Consider the following 10,395-nt stretch of genomic DNA (forward strand, 5'->3'; position numbering starts at 1 on the left):
TTTATCTTCATTGATGGCTAAACAGTACAAGATATCAACTGCATTTCAGCAAACTTATTTTATCTTCACTGTGGTAAACTAAACAAATATCAACTGTATATACAAACTAATCTACACTGTAGTAAACTAAACTAATATAAACTAAATATACAAACTAATATACACTGTGGTAAACTAAACTAATATAAACTAATTATACAAACTAATCTTCACTGTGATAAACAAACATGATTCTAAGTCTGTGGTCACATGGTGTTGGTTAGTGTCGTACTATTGGTTAGACAGTTTCCCCTTTAATGAGGTTGACTGTTAAAACTGTCTCTGACATGAGTCACACAGAGACTCCAGCTGCAGCGAACAGAGTACAACTGAGACAGAGACTACCAGCTGTGTTACAACAGTAGAAGATACAACAGTAGAAGTTACAACAGTAGAAGACAGGAACCAGTAGAAGATACAACTGAGATAACAGTAGAAGCAGACAGTAGAAGATACAACAGTAGAAGTTACAACGGTAGAAGATACAACAGTAGAAGATACAACAGTAGAAGATACAACAGTAGAAGTTACAATAGTAGAAGATACAACAGTAGAAGTTACAACAGTAGAAGATACAACAGTAGAAGATCCAACAGTAGAAGTTACAATAGTAGAAGTTACGATTTGAAAACAAAGAACCTAAACAATTAAAGACCATGGATATTGATGATCATATATATGGAAACGAAAGACCCATCATGCCCTGCAAGAAGGATGGAGTTGGTGATCAACATTCAGGTAACAGTTTATCCTGTTATAATGCTCAACAAGGACACACACACACACACACACACACACACACACACACCTCAACAAGCAAACTTTTTGCACTACTGTAACGTTCCTACACTCTATGAACACACACACACATGACATATGCCCACACACACACACACACACACACACACATGAAATATGCCCACACACACACACACACACACACACACACACACATGACATATGCCCACACACACATAAATACAGACATTTCTCATTTACTTAAACTATTCACACCCTTGAGTCAATACATGCTAGAATCACCTTTGACAGCGATTACAACTGTGTGTCTCTAAGAGCTTTGTACACCAGGATTGTACAATATTTGTCCATTATTCTTTACTACATTTTTCAAATGTCAAATTGGTTGTTGATCATTGCTAGACAACCATTTTAAAGTGTTACCATAGATTTTCCAAGCAGGTATTTGTCAAAACTGTAACTCTGCAAACTCCTGTGTAGATTTGTGCTGTAGGTGATTGTCCTGCTGAAAGGTTCATCTCCCTGTGTAAAGCAAACTGAACCAGGTCCTCTAGGACTTTGCTTAGCTCCATTCTGTGTCTTTATTTATCCTGAAAAAACACCCCAGACTTATCAAATCAAACTTTATTCGTCACATGCGCCGAACACAACAAGTGTAGACTTTACCGTGAAATGCTTGTTTCCAAGCCCTTAAAACCAGTTGAAGCTATGGGGGCGCTATTTCATTATTGGATAAAAAAACGTTCCTGTTTTAAGCGCAATATTTTGTCACGAAAAGATGCTCGACTATGCATATAATTGGCAGCTTTGGAAAGAAAACACTCTGACGTTTTCAAAACTGCAAAGATATTATCTGTGAGTGTCACGGAACTCATGCTACAGGCGAAACCAAGATGAAACCTCAAACAGGAAATGAACAGAATTTTTGAGGCTCTGTTTTTCTATCGTCTCCTTATATGGCTGTGAATGTGCCATGAACGAGCTTATGCTCTCTGCCGTTCGTCCAAGATGTCTGCAGCATTGTGACGTATTTGTAGGCATATCATTGGAAGATTGGCCACAAGAGACTACATTTGCCAGGGGTCCGCCCGGTGTCCTTAGTCGAAATTGCTGCGTAATTCTCAGCTGCTCACATGGGATACAGAGGGGAAAGCACACTTCCACGAACGATATATCTTCGAAGAGATATGTAGAAAAACACCTTGAGGTTTGATTCTAAACAACGTTTGCCATGTTTCAGTCGATATTATGGAGTAATTTTGGAAAAAGTTTGGCGTTTTTATAACTGAATTTTCGTTTTTTTTTGGTAGCCTAACATAACGCACAAAATGGAGCGATTTCTCCTTAACAAATAATCTTTCAGGAAAAACTGAACATTTGCTATCTAACTGATAGTCTCCTCATTGAAAACATCCAAAGTTCTTCAAAGGTAAATTATTTATTTGAATGTTTTTCTGGTTTTTGTGAAAATGTTGCCTGCTGATGCTAACGCTAAATACTAATGCTAAATGCTAATGCTAAATGCTAAATGCTAGTTTTGCTATGGTTGAGAAGCATATTTTTGAAAATCTGAGATGACAGTGTTGTTAACAAAAGGCTAAGCATGAGAGCTAGCATATTGATTTCATTTCATTTGCGATTTTCATGAATAGTTAACGTTGCGTTATGGTAATGGGCTTGAGGCTGTAGTCACGATCCCGGATCCGGGTTGGCTCGACGCAAGAAGTTTTTAAGCAACAGTGCAGTTAAAGAAGAAGATAATATTTACCGCTAAAATTATAAAGTAATAACAAAAAGTAACACAAAAACAATGTGGAGGCTATATACAGGGGTACCGGTAGAGAGTCAATGTGGAGGCTATATAGAGCGGGTACCGGTACAGAGTCAATGTGGAGGCTAACAGGGGGTACCGGTACAGAGTCAATGTGGAGACTATATAAGGGGGTACCGGTACAGAGTCAATGTGGAGACTATATACAGGGTGTTACGGTACAGAGTCAATGTGGAGGCTATATACAGGGTGTTACGGTACAGAGTCAATGTGGAGGCTATATACAGGGGGTACCAGTACAGAGTCAATGTGGAGGCTATATACAGGGGGTACCAGTACAGAGTCAATGTGGAGGCTATATACAGGGTATTACGGTACAGAGTCAATGTGGAGGCTATATACAGGGGGTACCGGTACAGAGTCAATGTTGAGGCTATATACAGGGGGTACCGGTACAGAGTCAATGTGGAGGCTATATACAGGGGGGTACCGGTACAGAGTCAATGTGGTGGCTATATACACGGGGTACCGGTACAGAGTCAATGTGGAGACTATATACAGGGGGTACCGGTACAGAGTCAATGTGGAGACTATATACATGGGGTACTGGTACAGAGTCAATGTGGAGGCTATATACAGGAGGTACCGGTACCGAGTCAGTGTGCGTGGGCACCAGTTAGTTGAGGTAATCTGTACATGTAGGTTGGGACGAAGTGACTATGCCAAGACTAAGTGACTAGGTAACTAACAAACTAGCACAAAAGGGAGGGGGGAGGGGGGGGGTCAAAATAAAATGTAAAATGTAAATTTTTTGTCAGCAATTTTATGAATTGTTCAGCAGCCTTGGGCTTGGGATAAAAGCTGAGCCTTTTCGCTCCTGTACCCGTTGCCGTGTGGTTGCAGAGAAAACAGTCTATAGCTTTCGTGACTGGAGTATCTGACAATTTTATGGGCTTTCCTCTGACACCGACTATTATATAGTTCCTGGATAGCAGGAAACTTGGCCCCAGTGATGTACTGGGCCGTTCACACTACCCTGTGTAGCGCCTTACACTCAGATGCCGAGCAGTTGCCGTACCAGGTGGGGATGCAACCAGTCAGGATGCTCTCGATGGTGCAGCTGTAGAACCTTTTGAGGATCTGGGGACCCATGCTAAATCTTTTCAATCTCTTTTTCAATCTCCGAAGGTGGAAAAGGTTTTGTCGTGCCCTCTTCACAACTGCCTTGGTGTGTTTGGACCAAATCAAATCAAATTTATTTGTCACATACACATGGTTAGCAGATGTTAATGCGAGTGTAGCAAAATGCTTGTGCTTCTAGTTCTGACAATGTGATAATAACCAACGAGTAATCTAACCTAACCTAACGATTGAAAAAACTACTAGCTTATACACACAAGTGTAAGGGGATAAAGAATATGTACATAAGGATATATGAATGAGTGATGGTACAGAGCAGCATAGGCAAGATACAGTCGATGGTATCGAGTACAGTATATACATATGAGATGAGTATGTAAACAAAGTGGCATAGTTAAAGTGGCTAGTGATACATGTATTACATAAGGATGCAGTCGATGATATAGAGTACATTATATACGTATGCATATGAGATGAATAATGTAGGGTAAGTAACATTATGTAAGGTAACATTGTTTAAAGTGGCTAGTGATATATTTACATCATTTCCCATCAATTCCCATTATTAAAGTGGCTGGAGTTGAGTCAGTGTCAGTGTTTTGGCAGCAGCCACTCAATGTTAGTGGTGGCTGTTTAACAGTCTGATGGCCTTGAGTTAGAAGCTGTTTTTCAGTCTCTCGGTCCCAGCTTTGATGCAACTGTACTGACCTCACCTTCTGGATGATAGCGGGGTGAACAGGCAGTGGCTCGGGTGTCCTGGAGGGCAGGTAGTTTGCCCCGGTGATGCATTGTGCAGACCTCACTACCCTCTGGAGAGCCTTACGGTTGTGGGCGGAGCAGTTGCTCTTGAAGCATGTGGGAACAACAGACTGGGATAGGGATTGATTGAATATGTCCGTAAACACACCAGCCAGCTGGTCTGCGCATGCTCTGAGGACGCGGCTGGGGATGCCGTCTGGGCCTGCAGCCTTGCGAGGGTTAACCCGTTTAAATGTTTTCCTCACCTCAGCTGCAGTGAAGGAGAGGCTGCAGGTTTTGGTTGCGGGCCGTGTCAGTGGCACTGTATTGTCCTCAAAGTGGGCAAAAAGTTGTTTAGTCTGCCTGGGAGCAAGACATCCTGGTCCGTGACGGGGCTAGTTTTCTTTTTGTAATCCGTGATTGACTGTAGACCCTGCCACATACCTCTTGTGTCAGAGCCGTTGAATTGTGACTCTACTTTGTCTCTATACTGACTCTTAGCTTGTTTGATTGCCATGCGGAGGGAATAGCTATACTGTTTGTATTCGGTCATGTTTCCGGTCACATTGCCCTGGTTAAAAGCAGTAGTTCACGCTTTCAGTTTCACCCGAATGCTGCCGTCAATCCACGGTTTCTGGTTGTTAATCGTTGCTATGGGAACGACATCGTCACTGCACTTTCTAATGAACTGCCTCACCGAATCAGCGTATTCATCAATGTTGTTGTTGGAAGCAATGCAGAACATATCCCAGTCAACCTGATCGAAACAGTATTGAAGCGTGGAATCAGATCGGTCGGACCAGCGTTGAACAGACCTGAGCGCGGGAGCATCTTGTTTTAGTTTCTGGCTGTAGGCTGGAAGCAACAAAATGGAGTCGTGGTCAGCTTTTCCGAAAGGAGGGCGGGGGAGGGCCTTATATGCATCGCAGAAGTTAGAATAGCAATGATCCAAGGTCTTACCAGCCCTGGTTGCGCACTCGATATGCTGATACAATTTAGGGAGTCTTGTTTTCAGATTAGCCTTGTTAAAATCCCCAGCTACAATGAATGCAGCCTCAGCATATGTGGTTTCCAGTTTGCAAAGAGTCAACTAAAGTTTGTTCAGGGCCATCGATGTGTCTGCTTGGGGGGAATATATACGGCTGTGATTATAATCGAAGAGAATTCCCTTGGTAGATAATCCGGTCGACATTTGATTGTGAGGATTTCTAAGTCAGGTGAACAGAAGGACGTGAGTTCCTGTATGTTGTTGTGATCACACCACGTCTCGTTAATCATAAGGCATACCCCCGCCCCTCTTCTTACCAGAAAGATACTTGTTTCTGTCGGCGTGATGCGTGAAGAAACCAGCTGGCTGTACCGACTCCGTTAGCATCTCTCGAGTGAGCCATGTTTCCGTGAAGCAAAGAAAGACAAACAGAGAATGCAGGTATAAATACACTGGGGATAATGGCGTCAACGGGCTACACCTGGAGGGGGTGGAGACAAGCACAAAGACCGGTGAAACAGATTCCGGTGTGACAAGCATATTTTTACGAAGCATGTGACAAATAAAATGTGGATTAAAATACGTTTCAGTACTCATTTTGGGTGCCTGAACTCTGCACTATGTTTAAGCCAATATTCTGTTAGAGGTTCTGGAAGTCAAGCAGTAGAACATGTGAGGTTCTGGAACTCAGTTCTGCTGTTCTGTCCCTTGTCAATCTTGTGTATTTCCCTCAGTGATTCAAACAGAAAATTGACACAAAAGTCGATACAAATCCAACTCTGATAAAGAGCAAGTTCTTGTGGTAATGATTTGTTCTTCAGTGTTTTGTCAGTGGTGGAAGAGATACTCTGGAGCTGCTGCAGTGTGTCTGGGGCTGCTGTGTGTTCTCCTACTGGCTGGGATCATAGGCCTGTTTCTCTACCGTGAGTTTGATATGTTCTCACTCAAACATTCTTCATCATCAGTGGTGTAATGACCAGGGATCAATTACATTTACATTCCAGTCAATTACATTCAGAACGGACACCAAATTCCAATTCCACATTTTCCTCATTGAAAAGCATTGAAGGGAATTGAAATTCAATTAGAATTCCAGTTTACTTCCTGAATTGAAATGCAACTGACCCCAACCCTGATCATGTCTGATTAACATTTCCACCTTGTTCATTGTTCATATTATTTCACAGAGAGAAACCAATTGACCAGTTCCAACACCCTGACTGAAGAGAGGGACCAGCTACAGACCAGTTCCAACACCCTGACCAAAGAGAAGGACCAGCTACAGATCAGTTTCAACATCCTGACCAAAGAGAGAGACCAGCTACAGACAAACTACAACACCCTGACCAAAGATGGAGACGAGTTACAGACTAGCAACAACACCCTGACCAAAGAGAGAGACCAGCTACAGACCAGTTTCAACATCCTGACCAAAGAGAGAGACCAGCTACAGACAAACTACAACACCCTGACCAAAGATGGAGACCAGTTACAGACTAGCAACAACACCCTGATCAAAGAGAGAGACCAGCTTCAGAAAGAGATAGAACGTCTGAAACAATCTTTAGTTGAGAAAGGTGAGTCAAATTGTCTAATGACTGTTCTGTTTGACAGTCTCTGTATCTGTTCACATGCCACTTACAAACAGGAAATTCAAATTTAATTAAATACAAAATGTGAGAAAAAATGTATGACTTCCAAACTGTCCATTAGTTAGTACCCGTCTTCCTTGAGTGTTTGCTTGATACTTAATTCAATGTTGTATTAAAGTGACTAAAACAAGAAATGTTCAACTTATAGTGTGTCCGGAAGGATGGAAGAAGCTTGGTAGCAGTTGTTACTACGTCTCTACTGAGAAAAAATCTTGGGAGGAGAGCAGACAGGACTGCAGAAATAGAGGAGCACACCTGGTGGTCATCAAGAGCCAAGAACAACAGGTGTGTGTGTGTGTGTGTGTGTGTGTGTGTGTGTGTGTGTTTGTGTGTGTGTGTAAGGAAGAGAGAGAGAGATTAAGCCCACCCTCTTCAACATATATCATTGAGTTCGCACTAGAACAGTCTGCAGAACTGAGAGACAGACAGAGTGAGTGAGTGAGTGAGTGAGTGAGTGAGTGAGTGTTGATAATATCCTCAATGAAATTATTAAACAGACAGACCATAAATTTGGTTTTACTTATTTGGTTTTTAATTTAATTTACTTAAATTCATTAACATCATCCTCAGATGGGTGGGACAGGGATGCAGCTTAAGCCCCACCCTCTTCAACATATATATCAACTAATTGGCGAGGGCACTAGAACAGTCTGCAGCACCCTCATCCTACTAGAATCTGAAGTCAAATGTCTACTGTTTGCTGATGATCTGGAGCTCCTGTCCCCAACAAAGCAGGGCCATCAGCAGCACCTAGATCTTCTGCACAGATTCTGTCAAACCTGGGCCCTGACCTGGGCCCTTTATTTCACTTTTGTTTATTATCTATTTCACTTGCTTTGGCAATGTTAGCATATGTTTCCCATGCCAATAAAACCCTTAAATTGAAATTGAATTGAAATTTGGGGAGAGGGAAAGAGAGAGATAGAAAGCAGTAATGGCTATGTTTTAACAATGTTGTATCTCTCCCACCACTACAGACATTAGTCAACTGGTTATGTGGAGTATATGGCTATGTCTGGATTGGTCTGACTGACTCTGTTTCTGAGGGGACCTGGAAATGGGTGGACGACACACCACTGACCAGAAAGTAAGACATTAATGAATGCTGTGTCACTATGACATCACTGTCTGGAATAGTATGTTCAGAATGGACAGCCTGATTCTGTGTTGTTTCTTCTACAGGTATTGGAACAGTGGACAGCCTGATTCTGTGTTGTTTCTTCTACAGGTATTGGACCAGTGGACAGCCTGATTATATGTCTTGTTTCTTCTACAGGTATTGGAACAGTGGACAGCCTGATTCTATGTGTTGTTTCTTCTACAGGTATTGGAACAGTGGACAGCCTGATTCTGTGTTGTTTCTTCTACAGGTATTGGAACAGTGGAGAGCCTGATGGTGGTCGAGCAGAGAACTGTGTGTATTTCTATTCCTGGTCATCAGACACAGGAGAATGGTGGGACTATTACTGTTACTATAAATTCAGATGGATCTGTGAGAAATAGGATTCATCCTCGGTACTCTCTGAACTGCTAAATAAGATTATGCTAAGTACTATCAATCGTAAACTATTTTCTGCTTATTCAATTTATTTTGTCAAGAACATACAATATATAACAAGACAAATGTAGAATACATTATAATAAAAAAATATGCAATAACAATACAATGAATTGATAAGAGAAGGACTGTTCTGTCTGTTGTTGAGGAAATTCACCATTAAGGACTCAAATTCAAAGGAAATTAATCAATATTTATTATCACAGTCACAGAGGTTCACTGACTCAATACAATCCTGATGTTCATTTTTATTATTATTACTTTTTAGTTTAGTCTACTTGCTAAATATTTTTCTTAACTCTTCCCGAACTGCACTGTTGGTTAAGGGCTTGTAAGTCATCATTTCACGGTAAAGTCTACACTTGTTGTATTCGTGGCATGTGACAAATAAAGTTTGATTTGAAGTCATATCAGCATGGTTGGTTCCTGCATGAGACTGACTGATACCACACCAGGCTTCTTACCTTGAAACTGAAATACTCCTTTTGGTTCCCAGAGCAATGTTCTGGGTGTACTGGGAAAATGCTTGTACAGTGAGTGTAAGGGATGTCGTCCTCCTCTTCTGAGGAGGAGTAGCGAGAAAGATCGGAGGACCAAAGCGCAGCGTCGTAAGTGTTCATGATGATTTTAATTAAAGAAAGCACTGAACACTGAATCAAAACAATAAATGATGATGTGAATTTACAAAACCGAAACAGTACCGTGTGGCCCAAACACTCACACGGAAACAAACACCGACAATCCAAAAGTGAAACCCAGGCTACCTAAGTATGATTCTCAATCAGGGACAACAATTGACAGCTGCCTCTGAGAACCAAAAACAAACATAGAAAAACAAACATAGACTGCCCACCCCAACTCATGCCCATACTAAAACAAAGACAAAAACAAAGGAACAAAGGTCAGAACGTGACAGTGAGAGTGTTGATTCCTCCCATGTACAGTCAATCAGTTACTCACATGAACCCAACCAAGTTGGATATTAGAAAAGCAGCATTATTCTAAACATACGAGTGGAAAAACAGAGAGAAAATGTCACATTCTATTATATAATAGTAGATCTAACATGGAGTCTAGAAGGTCTGTTCTCTACTGTATAATAGTAGATCTAACATGGAGTCAAGAAGGACTGTTCTCTACTGTATAATAGTTGATCTAAAATGGAGTCTAGAAGGTCTGTTCTCTACTGTATAATAGTAGATCTAACATGGAGTCTAGAAGGACTGTTCTCTACTGTATAATAGTAGATCTAACATGGAGTCAAGAAGGACTGTTCTCTACTGTATAATTAGTTGATCTAAAATGGAGTCTAGAAGGACTGTTCTCTCTGCTGTATCATATAATCTCTGACACTTTAAGACTGAAAACGTGAATGTATATCAGGTTTCAGTTAGCTCTTTTTAACTCCAGATCCGGGAGAATTGTCATCAACTGACACTAATTAGCATAACGCAACGGACAAAGAATATTACTAGAAAATATTCATATTCATGAAATCACAAGTGAAATATGTTGAAACACAGCTTAACCTTTTGTTAATCACCCTGTCATCTCAGATTTTGAAATTATGCAGCCAAAGCTAGACAAGCATTTGTGTAAGTTTATCGATAGCCTAGCATAGCATTAGCATTAGCTAGCAGCAGACAACCTGGTCACGAAAATCAGAAAAGCAATCCAATTAAATTGTTTACCTTTGATGAGCTTCGGGTGTTTTCACTCACGAGACTCCCAGTTAGATAGCAAATGTTCC

At 41.2% G+C, this 10,395-nt stretch overlaps 1 protein-coding gene across 1 annotated transcript; it reads left to right on the plus strand.

Moving 5' to 3' along the window:
- Positions 1-529: 529 nt before the first annotated feature.
- Positions 530-8,723, plus strand: LOC121845047 (C-type lectin domain family 4 member M-like). Its single transcript, XM_042315753.1, has 5 exons — positions 530-777; positions 6,257-6,358; positions 6,623-7,012; positions 7,236-7,372; positions 8,065-8,723. The coding sequence occupies exons 1-5, from the start codon at positions 696-698 to the stop codon at positions 8,176-8,178; spliced, it is 825 nt and encodes a 274-aa protein (XP_042171687.1). The 5' UTR covers positions 530-695; the 3' UTR covers positions 8,179-8,723.
- Positions 8,724-10,395: the final 1,672 nt, after the last annotated feature.

Source organism: Oncorhynchus tshawytscha, unplaced genomic scaffold, assembly GCF_018296145.1.
Source record: "Oncorhynchus tshawytscha isolate Ot180627B unplaced genomic scaffold, Otsh_v2.0 Un_contig_527_pilon_pilon, whole genome shotgun sequence".
NCBI classification, from domain to species: Eukaryota; Metazoa; Chordata; class Actinopteri; order Salmoniformes; family Salmonidae; genus Oncorhynchus; species Oncorhynchus tshawytscha.